General features: G+C 37.5%; 1 protein-coding gene across 1 annotated transcript in view; it reads right to left on the bottom strand.

Annotated features, from left to right (window-relative positions):
* Nucleotides 1-19,237, bottom strand: part of ZCCHC7 (zinc finger CCHC-type containing 7) — a 254,122-nt gene that overhangs the window by 36,576 nt on the left and 198,309 nt on the right. Inside the window, exons 4-5 of the mRNA XM_021691204.1 lie at nucleotides 18,351-18,476; nucleotides 17,004-17,174 (exon numbers count right to left, since the gene is read on the bottom strand). Coding sequence (XP_021546879.1) covers nucleotides 17,004-17,174; nucleotides 18,351-18,476 — 297 coding nt within the window. The remainder of the gene's footprint in view (nucleotides 1-17,003; nucleotides 17,175-18,350; nucleotides 18,477-19,237) is intronic.

Raw genomic sequence — 19,237 nt, 5'->3', positions numbered from 1 at the left:
TTTTATATACAAAAAACAACTGAAAAACAAAATTTAAAAAAGCAATACCATTTGCCACAGTTCCAAGAAAAATGAAGTATTTAGGTATAAATCTAAGTATGTAGAGAATGTATACATTGATTATAAAACTCTGGTAAGAAAAACTAAAGACCTAAGTAAATGGAGACACATACTATGTTCATGGATTGAAGACTCAAAATATTAGAGTCAATTCTCTCCATAGTAATCAACAGACTGAACACAATACCAATTGAAGTCCCATCAAGGTTTTTTTTGTAGGTACATGCAACTTATTCTAAAACTTAGATGGAAAAAGAAAGGAACTAGAATAGCTAAAGTCATTTTATAAAATAATAACAAAGTTTAAGAAATCACACTACCTGATTTTAATACTTACTACAAAGCCATAATATTATAAGACAGTGTGATATTGATGAGGTGAACAGATACTTAAATCAATGCAACAGAACAGACTCCAGAAATGAATCCACAGATGTGGCCATTTAATCTTTGACAAAGAGGTAAAAGCAACTCACTGCAAAAAGGATAGTCTTTTCAACAAATGGTGATGAACAACTGATCATCCATGTGTAAAGAAAATGAACCAACCTCACACTTTATACAAAGATGAACTCAAAATGGATCACAGATCTGAATATAAAACATAAAACAATAAACATTTTGGGATAATATACAGGAGAAATCCTTGTTAACTGCAGTTGGATAGAGTTCTTAGAAAGTACATCAAAAGCACAATCCATAAAAGAAAAAACATTGATAAACTGGATTTCACCAAATTTAAAAACTACTGCTCTGCCAAAGACTATCAAGAGAATAAAAAGATAAGCTACAGATTGGGAGAAAATGTATGGACATCACATATCTAAAAAACCCCTTATCCAAAATATAGAAAAAACTCTCAAAACACAATCAGAAAATAAACACAATAACTAAAAACTAGAAAAGGATCTGGACACTTCACCACAAAGGATAAAACGATAGCAAATAAGCACATGAAAGGATATTCAACGTTTTTAGCCATTAGGCAAATGCAAACTAAAACAACAAGACAGATACTACACAACTATTAGAATGGCTAAAATAAAAAATACTGACAATATCAAAGGCTGATGAGGATACAGAGCAATTGGACTTCTCACTTTGCTAGTAGGAATACAAAATGGTTCAGCCACTCTGGAAAACAGTATGGCAGTTTCTTGGAAAGTTAAACATACATAGGACCAGCAATCTCCAACCTGGAAATTTACCCCAAAGGAATGAAAACTATGTTCACACAAAAGACTATAAACAAATATCCATAGCACCCTTATTTGTAATAGAAACTATAAACAACCCAAATGTTCCTCAATGGATAAATGGATAAACAAACTATAATACATCCATACAATGGAATACTATGAAGGAAATAAACTATTGACACATGGAACAACTCAGATGAATCTCCAAGATACCATGTAAGTGAAAGAAGCTAGTCTCAGAACTTTACAATCCTATGACTCCATTTACATGACACTCTTGAAAAAACAAAACTATAGTAATGGAGAACAAATTAATGGCCAGAAGTAATGGATGAGGGGAGGGTGTGACTATACAGAGATAGCAAGAGGGAGTTTTTTGAGGGTGATGAAACTATCCTGTATCCTGATTGTGGTGGAGTTTACATGAATCCATACATATTCATATAACTGAACACCAAAAGAAAAGAAAGTCAATTTTACTATTAAAAAAAGAAGAATGGGATGTCTGGCTGGCTGTCAGTAGAGTATGTGACTCTTGATTTCGGGGTTATAAATTTGAGCCCCATGTTGGGTGTGGAGATTACTTAAAAATATAATCTTAAAAAAAAAAAAAAAAAATGAACATAGGCTAGATTGGTTACTGACGATACTATTCCTAAAATGTTTTAGGCAGTAATAGAGTACTGTACATTACATATCAAGGTAAAAAATTATAAAATGAATATATATTCACTATAAAAATATAAAGAATAGTGGGGTACCTGGGTGGCACAGTTGGTTGAGCGTCCAACTCTTGGTTTTGGCTCAGGTCGTGATCTCAGGGTCAAGAGACTAAGCCCTTGAGCCCACTCCGCTCAGGGTAGAATCTGCTTGGAACTCCCTCTCCCTCGGCCCCTCCCCACCATGCTCTCTCACTCTCTTTCTCTAAAATAAATAAATAAAAATCTTTATATATATATAGAATAGAAATAAAAAAATTCTTCTATAATTCTTGACATAACCATAGTAAACATTTTGGAATCCTTCATTCCAAATTATTTTCCATGCAAATCTATATACATATATAAATATGTTTATTTGTATGGAAACAGGATTATATTTCATATACTGTTTTGTAATTTATGCTTTTCACTTAATGTACTGGTAACTTTATATTCCAATATTCATTTTTATATTTTAAATTTTTAAAAAAGATTTATTTTATTATTTATTTTGGGGGGCAGAAGGAGAGAGAGTCTCAAGCAGACTCTGTGCTGAGTGTGGAGCTGGATGTGGGGCACGATATAATGACCCTGAGATCATGACCTGAGCCAAAATCAAGAGTCTGATGCTTAACCAACTGCATCACCCAGGCGCCCGTTATACCATCTTTTATTTATTTATTTTTACATCATTTCTTTCTTTCTTTTTTTTTTTAAAATTTTTAAAAAGATTTTTATTTATTTATTAGAGAGAGAGAATACAAGTAGGCAGAGAGGCAGGCAGAGGGAGAGGGAGAAGCAGGCTCCCTACTGAGCAGGGAGCCCAATGCGGGACTCGATCCCAGGACTCTGGGATCATGACCTGAGCCGAAAGCAGCTGCTTAACCGACTGAGCCACCCAGGCGCCCCTATTTTTACATCATTTCTTAAATAGCTGAAGAGCATTCCATTACATGGGACGTACTGTAAGTTACTTAAATGAGCTAGAATGTTAAGTTTTCGAGTTGCTTCTAATTTTCATTATTGTAAACAATTCTGAGATGAACATTCTTGTAGATATATCTTTGCAAACATCCATCACTGAATTCCAGAAAGGTTATCCAAATGTACTTCTGTATCCAGCACAACTTCTCTAACATTATTACTATTATGGAGACATTTTTCTTTCTTCCTATTAATTTGTAAGAGATTTTTCTATATTATAGAAATCATGCATTTTATAAAAATCTTTCCCAAGTTGTGGTCTGTCATTTAATTTTATTAATGGTCTCTTTGGATGGACATTTTTTTAAAATTAAATCTATTCTCCCTTTTCCTTCATGGTTTCTGAAATTGGTGTCTTTGTTTTCTAATAAGACCATTTAATCCATTTATTTATTGTGATAACTGATAGGTCTGGTTCTATTTTTATCCTCATACTTGTATTTTTTTATGCATTCTTGCTCTTTTCATTTTTTCCTATCACTTGTTATCTTGTTTCTTTTGCCTCATTTTTATTTAGTAATCTAAAATTTATATGGCTTATTTTTCTTCTTGTAATTAAAATAAACTTCATTTTACTGGAATTATCTATGATTCACCTTATAGTTTTCAAATTACATTTTTTAAAGAATTTTTCCTAAAATTAAGTTTAAAAACAGATCAATAGGAAGTATTCATACACGCACCTTACACCTTCCTGGTTTCAGTGTTCATTGCTGCTAATTTTATTCTGACTTTTCCAATAAATTCACAAATGAGCAACAGCTTGGCCATGTCATCTATTTTTCTCAGGATGTTCTACCCTCTAGGGATTTCTCTACTGCCTTCTGGCATTTAGTATTGCACAGGAGAAGTTTGATGCAAGCTTGATGTTGTGTGTGTGTGTGTGTGTGTGTGTGTGTACATGTAATGTGGTTTTTTTTTTTTCCTGTCTGGATGTTTGTGTGATTTTCATTTGTTTGACATTCAGACAGTTCACTAGCATATGTCTAGATGTGGGACTTTTTTCTCTCTCCTACTGGGTGCATGCTCTCTTAATCAGAATTTTTGTTCATTTTGTTTTGGGTCACTTCTCCTCTATTCACAACATGAAAATGAACTGTGATTTTCTCAATTTTCCTATTTCTTATAATGAATTTATTTCATTTGGAGTCATCTTTGATTCCTTTTTTAATCTACCAGTTCTTCATATATGCCTTCTATGAGCCCAACTAAAAAAAAATTTTTTTTTAAAAAGAGAGACTTATGTCAATCCGGCTAGTATTAGGAACTGAGGTGGTATCTGCCAAGGACTGTATAGGTCTCTGACAAACGTCACAGAAAAATATAGTTTTCTCAGAGGTCTGGTTTGTGAGGAACAGAGAAGGAGTTTTAATTATAAAGATCTGCAAAGTACAGATGGTTTATCCCACTGAAAATTGTTATCTACTTCATTAAAAGACCATTCCTGTTGTCCCAGATTCTTATAGATGTATCAAGGTAAAGGTTATGTATAAGCATCCCTCCAACAGGTGAAGTAGTGGTAGGTGCTGGGGTTGATGAGGTGGGTAAGAAAGAAGGGTTTAGAAGTGAGACACTACAGTTTACTTCATTATTGATTCCTGTGTAAAAGATCACTGGCTAAGGAAAAAATAATAAAAATTTAGAATAACACTTCATGAGGTAATTAATTTAAAAGTTGAGTCTTGTCTTCTCATATATCTGAAACTCCCCCAATACAATGATTAGTGTTCTCAGGGTGTGTAACTTTCCTTTAGTATCTATGACTACAGAGAGAATTATTTTAACATTATATAACTGAAAGTTCAATTAGCTCATAATATTTTATTACAGAATTTTCTTGAGTTCCTGAAATTCTTAAATAGCATTTTATTAAAGCAATAATCATTAGAAGGCTGTACAACATGGCAAAATCACACTTGTTACTGAACTGAAATCTTGTAGAAATCATAATCTTCCTGTTTGTAAACAAAGGAAACAATACAATAAAAAGACAAAGGCAAAGCTAATCATGTCTCCTAGCCCTCTACCAATCTATTATCAGTCAGCTGAGGAAATCCAATGTTAGCAGCCTACTAGCTTGGTATGCATTCCTCTATCCCATTTATTTTTGTTCATAAAGATATATATATATATATCTTTATATATATTATATATATATTATCATAAAGATAATATATATATACACACACAAGCACGAAAATAGATTATAATAGAGCTCATTTAAAAAAAAATTTTTTTTATTTTATTTTTATTTTATTTTATTTTTTTTTTATTTATTTTTTTTTTTTAAGATTTTATTTATGTATTTGACAGAGACAGACACAGCGAGAGAGGGAACACAAGCAGGGGGAGTGGGAGAGGAGAAGCAGGCTTCCCGCTGAGCAGGGAGCCCGATGTGGGACTCGATCCCAGGACCCTGGGATCATGACCTGAGCCGAAGGCAGACGCTTAACGACTGAGCCACCCAGGCGCCCTTTTTTTTTTTTTTAAATAATCTCTACACTCAACATGGGGCTCAAACTCATGGCCCTGAGGTCAAGAGTCACGTGCTCCACAACTGAGCCAGCCAGGCACCCCTCATTTTGTTTTTACTGAAATAGAATCATTCTATAGACATCTGTAAATTTTCAAGAGGAAATGTGTGTACCTCTTAAATGGAATACCTAAATAATTTAATTAGTATATAATTGAAGAAAACAGTGTTGACTTTAAGATGAGTAAACTGGCAAGGATAGATGTCCATAATTAAGTCTGAATACTTTCACAGGTTTAAAATCATTCTCTGTTGCTGCATTTTCCTTCACTATGGACAATTTGAGGGAGATTATTAGAACTCAGACAGAAAACATATGAGGGGCACCTGGGTGACTTGAGTTGGTTAAGCGTCTGACTTTGACTCAGGTTGTAATCTTGGGGTCCTGGTATTTAGCCCCGTGTCAGGTTCCATGCTCAGAGGGGAGGCTGCTTCTTCCTCTCCCCACCCACCCCCAGCTCATGTGTGCTCTCCCTCTCAAATAAATAAAACCTTAAAAAAAAAGAAAAAGAAAACTATGAGATTTATAAAGTCCAGGGGAGTTGACCCGCTTAGTAAATAAAATTTTTAGCCTTCCAGGTGTTAATGAGAATCTGATTTCCTTAATATCACTCCCCAAACTCATAGCTTAGATAACTATGTCCCCGAATTTGCCCTTATTGGGACGCCTGGGTGGCTCAGTAGTTAAGCGTCTGCCTTGGGCTCAGGTCATGATCCCAGGGTCCTGGGATCGAGCCCCACATTGGGCTTCCTGCTCAGCAGGAAGCCTGCTTCTCCCTCTCCCACTCCCCTTGCTTGTGGTTCCCCCTCTTGCGCTGTCTTTCTGTGTCTGTCAAATAAATAAATAAAATCTTAAAAAAAAAAAAAGAATTTGCCCTTATTATTGGATCTAACAGTCAAATTCAAGTCCAAGTCTACATGGGCTTTTATACTTGGACTGAAAATTAAAAAGAAAAGAAAGGAAAAGAAAAGAAAAGGTGAGGGGTATAATGAGTTTGAAATTTAACAAAATTCCCAGTGGTCTGCTGCTGTATTTCTCAAAGACTCAGGTCTCCCAATGTGACTGCACTCAAAAGTTCATACCTAAGTCCCATAAAATTCTCAATGAAAATCTAAAGTTTATTTATCCCTTTAATTTTTAGGGCTGTTAATTTTGGTAAATAGACTATAAGGGGATAATCCTTCCCCTCTTTTGGTGGAAGTTACATGTCTGGAGAAAGGGAACTGTTTCTATCCTCTACAAACTTATTCTTATAACTTCAATAAAGAAAATGTAAACCTGCTCTCAATCTGCTAGGTCTACTGAAAGTGACTAGTGCTACAGGGAGAGTTGAGGAGACTGGGGGAAATTGTCAGGTTAGTCACAGATGACTAGAAAGAATACCATTTACTACAATTTCAAAATAAGGACTGGTTTCTCCTTCAAATTGTAACCATGCTAAATTACATACCTTCAGTTAAAACTGTCTGCCCTCTAAGGTTATTTCCATAAGCTTTTATTTACATATATATATATATATATATATATATATAACACCATGAAAAGTTTCAGATATTCATTTATTAGGTGGTTTGGCAACAGTTCCAATGAATTATTAATTACTAATTCTGGGATTTACTCCCTGAACAACGAACACATATGAATTTTCACTAACATTATCATGAGTTTTGCATATACCAATCAAGAGGATAAGAGACCTCCAAGCACAGAATCTACTTAACTTCCTTGGGGGGTATTCTGGTCTCTCAGGTAAATAAGCATTTTATAAGCCTATTCAACTTATTTTTTATTAAGCAAATCAATCAATCCTAGTCATGACCCTTGCTCTAATATTGTGTTTAAACGACATGAAAATGTGGTAAAAAGCAAGAGAAATAAAGTATTCTAGCCCAAGTCATATCTTCTTTTCTTTATTCTAAAAAGTGAAAGAAATATTCTAACCCAAGTCATACTTTCTTTTCTTTACTCTCAAAAGTTGTGATGTTTAGGTGTCAGCAGACTACATATTTATGTGAACATATTTATCAATCTATTACAATGATACACTTGTTATGTTGACTTCAATTAAGTTCAGCAGGAAAATTAGTTTATGATTATTTGAATTGTAAAAGGTTATCAGAATGTTAGTTTTATTTTTCCTTTCCTCAAATTTGTCTTTTTAAGGTACTGAAAAAGATGATACAGTATATTCCATCACAAAGTTATAGATTTTTCCATATGAAAGCCAATGGTTGACAAACCAAAAACACAGGACTGCATCAATACCTATAATACTGGTTTAAAATGGAGATATTAAAGAAAATCACTAAAGAAAATACTAAAGAAGTAGAACTGGCTACTTGAGGTACTGGGCGGGGGGAACAAGAAAAAGGATTTCCTTTGCCTTGGATATTTCATTTTATTTTATGCATACTATAGGTATTACAGGTTTTGGAAAACCTGTTAAAACTTGATTTTAAATATTATTGAGAGATGCCTATCTCTTAATGAGTCAAGCTGAGAATTTCCAAGCCTGTATATCAATGTGCAGGATCTGACAACTTTCACAAGCATGACTGGATGGTAGGTAAGTGGGGTCTGTTGCCCCTAATTCACTAATATGCTTATTAATCCTACAGGTGAGGTACTCCACTAGAAGCTGGAGATACAGCATCGAACATGTCTGAAAACAGACATGGAGCTTACATTCTAATTAGGGGAGACAGAAAAATACAGATTGTCCAATATAACTGTTATGGAGGAAAACGAAGCAGGGAAGAAGGGCAGGGAATGTTGGAGGTGCTGTTTTAATTACGGTGGTCAGGGAAGCCCTCTCTAAAAAGGAGACATACATGAGTAAAGGCATGAAGGAGATGAATCATTGTGGATACCCCGATACTCAGCAGACAGAACAGCAGGTAGAGGCAAGAAAATGTTTGGTCTTTTAAGGAACAGCAAGGAGACCAGGTGGAGTAAGCAAGGGATTACTGTAGGAGATGTGGTCAAAAAGCCAGATCACATATGGCCTTGCTGGTGAGTCTAAGGACTGTAGCTTTTACTCTGGGGGAGATGCAAAGTCGTATTTGAGGATTTGGGATAGAGGACTGATATAATCTGAGTTATGTTTAAAAAGGATTACTCTGGGGCTGGCCAAGTCAGTGGAGAGCATGCAACTCTTGACCTTGGGGTTGTAAATTCAAGCCCCACATTGGGTGTAGAGATTAACTCAAAATAAAATCTTTAGGGGTCCCTGGGTGGCTCAGTCAGTTGAGCATCCGACTCTTGGTTTTGGCTCAGGTCATGATCTCAGGGTTGTGAGACCGAGCCCCAGGTCGGGCTCTGTGCTGGGCATGGAGCCTGCTTAAGATTCTCTCTCTCTCTCTCTCTGTCCCTACCCCCCCCAAAATAAATAATATCTTTATAAATAAATAAATAAATAAATAGGATTACTCTAGCCAGCTACTGAAAACTGAATACAAAGGGGAAAGGAAGCAGGGTACCAGTTCAGGAAGCTATTAGAATAATCCAGGCAGGGGCGCCTGGGTGGCTCAGTCAGTTGAGTGGCCGCCTTCGGCTTAGGTCATGATTCTGGGGTCGTGGGAACGAGTCCCGCGTAGGGCTCCTTGCTCAGTGAGGAATCTGCTTCTCCCTCTCCCTCAGTCTCTCCCCGCCCTGCTCATCCTCTCTCTCTCTCATGCTCTCTCAATAAATAAGATCTTTTTTTTTAAAATATTTTATTTATTTATTTGACAAAGAGAGACACAGGGAGAGAGAGAACAGAAGCAGGGGGTGTGGGGGAGGAAGAAGCAGGTTCTCCACGGAGCAGGGAGCCTGACGTGGGGCTTGATCCCAGGACCCTAGGATCATGACCTGCGCCGAAGGCAGTCGCTTAACTGACTGAGCCACCCAGGCGCCCCTAAATAAAATCTTAAAAAAAAAAAAAAAAAGAATAATCCAGGCAGTAGATGCTCGCTTATGCTTATGTTAGGGGGATAGTGACAGAAATGATGAGAAGTGGTCAGATTCTGGATTATGCTGTGAATCATTCTTTTCAGGGTTAAAGCAATGCATTAAATTATGATACAACAGAAAACTGGCTCTCCATGAGTGGAAGAGATATGGAATCAGAAAGGAGAAATAGTCCAGGAATGGCTATATATTTCCTTCCTCAATCTGCACTGTCTTTGAATGTTAAGAGCAGGAAGGCAAGCAAACAAGTGCTCAGAAAATACTGACCCTTGTGTATGTTTCAAGCCATATGATTACAGGAAAACTCACTTAGCCTGGATCATGAGCTCCTATGGCACTGATATTTCCAGAGACAGGTGACATGTTATTATACGCATAGCTTCTTGGCTCCCTCCTATGGTCTGTGTAATTTTTTATACTTTCTAGATATCTATTACTTGCAAGTCACCAAGCTTAGTCTTCTGATATTCTCTCATTTAATTTTCACCACCCTGGTGTACCTTCCATCACATCGCTTTTTTTTTTTAAAGATTTTATTTATTTATTTTGTCAGAGAGAGTGCACAAGCAGGGGGAGCTGCATGCAGAGGCAGAAGGAGAAGCAGACTCCCCACTAAGCAAGAAGCCCGATGTGGGACTTGATCCCAGGACTCTGGGATCTATGACCTGAGCGGAAGGCAGAGACTCAACCAACTGAGTCACCCAGCTGTCCCCATCACATCACTTTTAGTCTGTTCTTTCCAATGTCTGCCTTATACTCTGAGCTACTCGAAGGCATGGACGATGTCTTACTCATCTTTACTTCTTTAGTACTTGAAATACTGCCTGGCATATAGTAGGCAATCAGCAAATTTTTGATAAACAAATATAAAAAGTGTATTTGGGTGATTCAAGAGTGGAGATGTTTTTGAACAAAAGTAGAACTAATCACTATTATACAAAACAAAGTATCTGAATTAAGGAAGTCTTTAATTTCAAAACTTGGCTCAATTATTGAGCTCAATAATTGTGTTTCAGCCAGTCTTATTTCTGGCCAGTAGTATCTCAATAAGACTAGGGAAAGGATAAGAGGCAAAAGGCATATGAATACCATTCTGTGTTCCTTGGAGTTGATAAAAATAAATGCCCTTTTCTTAAATAATTATCTGGACAAAAACAATATTCAATAACTGTTCACTCTTTTTTTTTTTTAAAGATTTTATTTATTTATTTGACAGAGAGAGACACAGCGAGAGAGGGAACACAAGCAGGGGGAGTGGGAGAGAGAGAGAAGCAGGCTTCCCGCGGAGCAGGGAGCCCGATGCGGGGCTCGATCCCAGGACCCTGGGATCATGACCTGAGCCGAAGGCAGACGCTTAACGACTGAGCCACCCAGGCGCCCCACTGTTCACTCTTTATATGAAGTGATAACTATAAGATACTTGTACTAGGTACTTTACATTTCCTACTGGAAATCCCCAAGATTAAACTAACCTTTAAAAAAAAAAAAATCACATTGGGGGTGCCTGGGTGGCTCAGTCAGTTAAGTGTTTCCCTTTGGCTCAGGTCATGATCCCAGGGTCCTGGGATCAAGCCCCTCATCCGGCTCCCTTCTGAGGGGGGAGCCTGCTTCTCCCTCTGCCCTGCTTCTGCTCGTGCCTTCTCTCTCCCTCTCTCTCAAATAAACAAAATCTTTAAAAAAAAAAAAATCACATTAGGGCATCTGGGTGGCTTAGTTCGTTGGGTGGCTGGCTCTTGATTTTGGCTCAAGTCATGATCTTGGGGTCGTGGGATCGAGCCCAGCATCAGGCTCTGTGCTCAGCGCAGAATCTGCTTGTCTCTCTTCCTGCCCTCCCCCCGACCCAATAAATAATTAAATAAAATCTTATTAAAAAAATCACCAAAATTAAACAGATACTAATTTTCCATTTTATGTATATATTTCTTGAAGAAACATTTACAGACCACTAATACTGTGAAAACCTACACAGTTTATACTGAGTTCTCAAAGAAACTTTTGAGCTGCTAAAATTTAGTATAGTGCTGATATTTAAGAGAGCATGTTCTCACAGCATCAAATGTTTAAAGAAGGGAGTCAAGTGAAATATGTCCTATGAGTTATTTTCTCCCACTGCATTTAAAATCTGACTTGAAGGAGTGACTCAAGCACTGAGCTTTCTACTAGTGGATGGTATTTGATTCTTGTGCATGATGGTTAAAGGAATTATGGCTAGCAGGGATTGGGAAAGAAAAATAAGCAGGGGATTTGAGAAAAAAATTGCTGAAGGAAGAAAATTTAGGATGTTTGGGTTTCAATTATACCTAACGCTGATGAACTCAGTCACACTTTAAAGAAAAAGGATGACAATTTCAACAATCAGTAAAGACTGCTGAGGCCAGGATGGTCTCTTGTTCTTTGTACAAGCACAGTTCTCTGGTACCGCAGACGTGGTTCTCTGGCTGAAAATCAATATTGTATGCTACTCTGCTGATCCTTAGAAGTTGTTTGGGGATGCCTGGGTGGCTCAGTCGGTTAAGAGGCTGCCTTCGGCTCAGGTCATGATCCCAGGGTCCTGGGATTGAGTCCCACATCGGGCTCCTTGCTCGGCGGGGAGCCTGCTTCTCCCTCTGCCTGCCTCTCCCCCTGCTTGTGTTCTGTCTCTCTGACAAATAAATAAAATCTTTAAAAAAAAAGAAGTTGTTTAAAGAGCTGAAAACTTAAACCATCATTTATTTTTATTTGGAAATTTTTTTCATCTGTTTTTATAAATACTGGTATTTTAAATATAACATTTGCAGGTTTAAGACAGAAACTTGAGAGATCTTCTGAGCAGGAGTTAGACTGACAACTCCTAGAATGTTAGTAGGTGAGCTTCCTCCATGTACATTCATGAAGTATAGCATCACTTTAACTTTGAGATGTTGGGAAAAGCTGAACCTTACAATGTCTAAGTTTTTTTCTTCTTTTTAAAAAAAAAATTTATTGGGCGCCTGGGTGGCTCAGTCGGTTAAGCGACTGCCTTCGGCTCAGGCCATGATCCTGGAGTCCCGGGATCGAGTCCCGCATCGGGCTCCCTGCTCAGCGGGGAGTCTGCTTCTCCCTCTGACCCTCCTCCCTCTCGTGCTCTCTGTCTCTCATTCTCTCTCGCAAATAAATAAATAAAATCTTAAAAAAAAAATTTATTTACTTATTTGCGAGAAAGAGAGAGAGAGCATGAACGGGAGGGGCAGAGGGAGAAGAAGAGAGAATTGCAAGCAGACTCCCGCGCTGAGCGTGGAGCCGGACACAAGGCTCGATCTCGCGACTTGAGCCGAAACCATGAGTGGCACGTTTAACTAACTGCACCACCCAAGCGCCCTTCAGTTTTCTTATTTGTAAAATTGGAACATTAAACAGTATCTATCATACAGTAGTTGTGAGGATTACATAAATGACACAATCACAAATATCCACAGAACACCCATTATGTGCTGAGGATACAGCAGTGAACAAAGCACTCCCCCTTCCTAGTTAGTAATGCATTTAGCACAGTGCTTGAAACACTGTAAGTAATTAACTATAGCTATTATTATCTTGGAAATGTCAGATAAACCTTATAGAATGGGATTATGTGTGCAAGATGTGCTCACACAGTTTAAAATTTTCTGTATATTTAAGGGGCGCCTGGGTGGTTCAGTTGGTTGACTCCTGATTTTGGCCCCGTCATGATCTCAGGGGTTGTGCGTGAGATCGAGCCTGCGTTCAGCTCTATGCTCAGTGGGAAGTCTACTTCTCTCCTCCTCCCTCCCATATGCACTCTCTCTCTCTCTCTCTCTGAAATATTTTTAAAAAATAAAATTTTCTGTATATTTAAAAAATTGTTGACAAGAGGAGAGAATCTGTGGTAGACTCAGAATTGGAATTCTTTCCAAACTGCAGATTCTTTTCCTTTGGAAGGTATCAATGATACAGGTTTTCTATCCTTTACATTGTAAAACTCTGGAATTTGAACCAAATTACTTTTATGCAGTAGTTAACGTATGAGGCTTTTTCCCAAGCAGAGTTCAGGAAAAGTCTTTCATTACAGCAAGAATATGAATATGACTCATCAGTTTTCATTACAGATTCTCTTTGAACATATAACTGGTACTCTGGCATGACAGAGATCAGTGCTGTGGCTACAGGGATGTATAAAGTAAATGGAAGTTTCTTAATGTCTTTAATTGATAAGAAGGTAGGGCATCTATAATTACCCAGGTCTTCAGTAATCCTTTGTGAACGAGTAACAAGTCCAGCAGGTGGGAAGATGAAAATGACAAAGAAGGGAGAACAGTACTGTCAGAGGTATGGGCCTTAAATAAGCTGAAAGTATCTACATAAAGAGGGAGGAGTAATGACTTAGAAGCAGCCACAGTAAGTGAGAAAGAGTTTAATCCTACTCAACCTAATTCAGCTATGTGAGTCAAGAAAGAATGAACAGCAAGCATTTGAGAGGGTTGCAGGGGAAACACTGTTTTCTGTGGAGGACCAGGTTTCAAGACAAATTTAAAGCATGTATGGGACTGGATGAATAGTTCCAGCAACCTAAGGCCAGAATGACTCTGCTTCCAAGTGAATCCTCATGAAGAGCTTCTGGGATGGTGGAATGACTATAAGCTTCTTCAGATGGAGTCAGTGAAGTCCAGGTTTGATTGGGCTCCAAGGGAATCTTATACAAGGTGGGCAGTCTTTTAAGACTAAAAAAAGATCAATTAGCGTCCAGAACCTTCACCATGTAATTACAAAAAACCCCAACAGTTAGATCTTGGCAGATTTAGGGGAAAGGGTGCTGCCTTCTCTGAAGTCAGCCATAGCCTAACCCTATCTTAAAAACTTAAATTCACTGGGGTTATTAATCCTCAAGGCCATTTTAGATAAAGAGTTTAACATACATTCGAGGCCAAAATTAAGCAGTTAAGCAGAATGGACTACAGATCTAATTCACAGCTGATTATATAACCTTTTACAAATCATTCTTAACTGTTCTGTACTACATTTTCTTATTAAAAAAAAATGCTCATAATAATGTCTGAGATCCTTCTGTTATCACAGGCAAATAAGACCATATTTGTAAGAGCTTTTCAGAAGAAAGGAGTAAAGAAATATGCTATTAAATGTAACTGCCAAACTAGAAAATCTGCCAAAAAAAATGATAATTGACAACGTAATGCAGAGAACAGTAGTATAAAACTAAGCCAACTTAGGATTTTTACTTTTAAGACAGTAAATATTAAAAAGTAAGTTTAAGCTACTTTAAAAAAAAAGATTTTATTTATTTATTTGGGAGAGAGATCGAGCGAGTGTGAGCGGGGGGGCGGGGGGGGGCAGAGGCAGAGAATCTCAAGCAGACTCTGTGCTGAGCCCAGAGCCCAACGCAAGGCTTGATTTCACAACCCAGAGATCATGACCTGAGCCAAAACGAAGAGTTGGATGCTTAACCGACTGAGCCACCCAGACGCCCCAAACTACCTTTTTTTTAAAAAAAAAGATTTTAATTTTTTTGAGTAATCTCTACACCCATCATGGGGCTTGAACACACAACCCCAAGATCAAGAGTCACATGTTCTACCAACTGAGCCAGCCAGTTGCCCCAGTTTAAGCTACTCTGGAAAGAAATAACTTCTATCTCCACACCTAATCTTGAGAATCACATTCAATGTCACTAGTGGCCTAAGAAATACAAATAAAAACAATAAGATATCATTTTCTCCTTATCTGATTGGCCAAAACTTTAAAAGATCGATTATAGTGTTCAGAGCACTCTTTTTGGAGGGGAAAAAAAAGATTTTATTTATGTATTTAAGAGAGTGTGCTCCAGAGGGAGCACGAGCAAAGGGAGAGAGAGAGAAGCAGACTCCCTGCTGAGCAGGGAGCCCTACAGGGCTTAATCCTAGGACCCTGAGACCATGACCTGAGCCAAAGGCAGAAGCATAACCGACTAAGCCCCTCAGGTGCCCCTGTTGAGAGCACTCTTAAACACATTTGGCAGGCGGATATATTAGTACTATTTATTTATTTAAGGTTTTATTTTAAGTAATCTCTACACCCAACATGGGGCTTTAACTTACAACCCCCGAGATCAAGAGTTGCATGCTCTACTGACTGAGCCAGTCAAGTGCCCCCACTGGCACCACCTTTTAGAAGAGCAACTGGACAATATTTATCCAGATATAAATGTATATATCCTTTAATTACACAATCCCACTTAGAATCTGACTTACTGAAATAATCTTACACACATACACACACACACATAAAGATATTTATTGTAGCACTGTCTGTTTTAAAAAATGGGCTGTTGGGCGCCTGGGTGGCTCAGTCGTTAAGCGTCTGCCTTCGGCTCAGGTCATGATCCCAGGGTCCTGGGATCGAGTCCCACATCGGGCTTCCCGCTCTGCGGGAAGCCTGCTTCTCCCTCTCCCACTCCCCCTGCTTGTGTTCCTGCTCTCGCTATGTCTCTCTCTGTTAAATAAATAAATAAAATCTTTAAAAAAAAAAAAAAAAAAAAAAAAAAAAATGGGCTGTAACTATAAATCTAGATGTATTGGTAGAGAAATTGCTGGGTAAACTGGTACATCCATACAGTGGAATAAAAGTTAGCCTTTGACAAGTAGATATGAGCTAATGCAGAGATATACATTCATAAGGAATTAAGCAGAAAAAAGTCAAATTGTAGAACAATGTATAGACAGTGACCCTATTTTTTGTTTAAAAAGACACTTTAAAAATTATAATCAGTAGTTGATATATTTACATGAGAAACATATATACCAAACATTCATATTCTAGTAATGTTTTAATCTGAAATTCATCTCAATAGAAAGCCATATCACTTTTTTAGGCAAAAGGTTATAGGTATACTCCAATATAAATAAAATTAGAAAAATGTTTGTGCTTTGTATCATGTCTTTGTGAAGTATAAATTAAAAAGAAAAGATTCTTACTTAAAAAAAAAAAAAAAACTTCTACAGCCTTTCTGGTCTTTGAAATTTTGACTAAAACTCCATATGATGCAAAATGATGTCCAAAATAACAATGTGCTAAAATTTAATGTGCTATAGGTAACTGAATGTCTTCTAAATTACTTTTGTTTTTTTTTAAATCTAAAAAGTGAACTAAGATAAGCAGATCTAAAGTATTGGTGCTTTTGTCCTTCTTGCTTAAGGCTATTATATCAGCAAGAGTCATCAATAAGTAGCATCAAACCAGGCTTCATACAGACCTCTGTATACAACTGCTAAGTAGGTATATATTTTCAGCTAACTATGAATGAATAGGTACATAAATTTTATTATTTTATTGTTAATTACATACCTCTTTTATTTCAAACCTTTACTTGGCAAGCACATTAAGCAAAGGAGGCAAGCATAGGTTTACAATATTTCTTGATGCTCCCTCCTGATGAACCATTCAGTAGGATCCCTATTAGAGCATTGCTTTAGATGATCAGTAGCCAAAGGGACATGGCTATCATCACATATGGTATAGAATAAACATTCTTTCAGGTAGGCTGACTGATAGTTACAAATTGGCACACTGCCCCCAAAGTCTGACAAATCAGTTATATGCAGGATACTCACATCAGCATAGTGGCCTATCATATCACATCGGTCACATCGTTTTCTCCAGGAAGGCCTTTCAAGACATCTGTGAGTGGAAGACATAGGCAAAGAACAGCCTAAGCAAAAGCGGGCTGGGCAGGCATACTGGAGGTGTCCTCTCTCAGAACAGAGACAGCAGGGGCGGACTTTCTAGGTGGCAAACAGAAAACCTCTTTAGCAAAATAGTTTGGTCTCAAATAGAAGATTTTCTTTTTCTGTATAATTCCATAAAATTTATTTCCATTTTGAGACCCCAATGAAGGTCAAATCTTGAGTGTAACTGTAAAATCAAACAAAATGTCTGAAATCAGAGCTTTAACACAAGCTATCTGTATTCTGTGGTTGCCAAAAAGGCTCATTGTGCATGTACTATTAACTGGCACCTACTTCTTATGCCTCATCTTGTAGGAACATTGACAAAGTGGATTGTGCCTGAGAGGGAAAGTTGAGGATCTGAAAGCTAAGTCATAGGAGGAACAGATACTGAAAGAGGTTGCTTTGCCTGGAGGACCAAAGACAAAGAGGAAACCTAAAAGCTGTCTCAAACATCTGAAAGACAATCATTTGGAAGAAGGAGTAGGTAAATGGAAGGAATGTTTCTTGAGGGCTTACTATGTGTCAGGGAACATCTAAGAACTTTAGTTCTGTGTTGTTCCAAAGGTTGATGTATCTGTTTAACATAATTTACACAATAAACATAGATAAATGCTTAAAATGATAACTTTCTAACAATGAATATTATCCCACAATGAAAAAGCTGTCTGGAGCGCCTGGGTGGCTCAGTCGTTAAGCGTCTGCCTTCGGCTCAGGTCATGATCTCAGGGTCCTGGGATTGAGCCCCGCATCAGGCTACCTGCTCAGGCTACCTGCTCAGCGGGAAGCCTGCTTCTCCTTCTCCCACTCCCCCTGCTTGTGTTCCCTCTCTCACTGTGTCTCTCTCTGTCAAATAAATAAATAAAATATTAAAAAAAAAAAGAAAAAGAAAAAGCTGTCTCATAAAGTAGAAGGTTTGGAAGTGAGAGGCGTCTCAGGAATCATTCGATTTAATCTCCTCATTTTATAGACAAGAAAACAGAGGCATAGAGGGTGAAATGATTTGCCTAAGGTTGTGCAACTACCAATGGACAGCTGAATTGATTCCAGGTTTTTCTGACTCTAACTTCATTGTTCCTTCTCTGCTACTACTCTAGGCTGTGACCCACATGAAAATGTAATGTGAAATCTACACACATATTATGCAAGACTTGAATTCTAAGGTTATAGGGGTCCACTCTTAAGATTTTGATTTTTAACAATGAGGAAAGAAACATTATGTATTTCACATACTTGTGGAAAGGGGCAGTTTTTCGATAAATGGCCACATTTGTCACAATTTCTACAGGTAACATTTTTGTTGGCTGTATAGTATCGGTGGGTCCATCTTCCAGATGATCTATTATTAACTATCTGGGCCTAAGGGGGGGAAAAAAATCAATAATTAAAAAAAATATTTCACTCTGTTCAAAAGAATTAACAGCTATAGTCTATTTAATCTATAGAACCCAGCAACAGGGAACTTTTGTGTTCTTAAAAGAAGTTAGAAAAACTTAAAAGGGGTTGCCATGAAGACAACTCTACTTCTTGTCTGTCCCCCCACCCCATTCTTTTACACTTCTCCATATGGTTCCATTTCTTTTGTATCTTTCTCTACTTACAGTTGAGGTCCAGTAGGGGTACTGATAGGCATCATTTAGACATTCTGGTGACATTCAGAGCCAAAGATATTGCTGATTTCTATATATGAATGTATATCATATTTTTCTGAATGAGAAACTTGCTTAAATTTTTACCTAAGGGATTTTTAAAAATGTTTTTTGTCTTTGAAGTCATAAAACCACGTAATGACCGAACCCATTCTCTCTTTTGAACAGCCCAGGGTCACTGCCTATAAACTGGATTATAATTTCTAAGAGACAATGAGATAATTTCCTTCCAATAGAGTACTTTTAAGATCTATTCTGCCTACAGTAACCCAATTCTAGTTCCCCCATATTCTAGCCAAAATCTAGTGTCTTGCAAAAGATATTAGCAAAACATATCATATGGAATACCTAAAGGGGAATATGTAAATGCCAACCATGCTTTTATCTTGTTGGGTAGAATTTCATCTTTGAAAAAGCTTTTCATCTTTTACTTGTTATTCTGCTGGATTAACCAGGTAGGCCCCATGTAGA

The sequence above is a fragment of the Neomonachus schauinslandi genome, chromosome 13, assembly GCF_002201575.2.
Source record: "Neomonachus schauinslandi chromosome 13, ASM220157v2, whole genome shotgun sequence".
Taxonomy (NCBI): domain Eukaryota; kingdom Metazoa; phylum Chordata; class Mammalia; order Carnivora; family Phocidae; genus Neomonachus; species Neomonachus schauinslandi.
The sequence above is the reverse complement of the archived record's forward strand: the minus strand, read 5'-3'. Positions and strand labels throughout refer to the sequence as shown.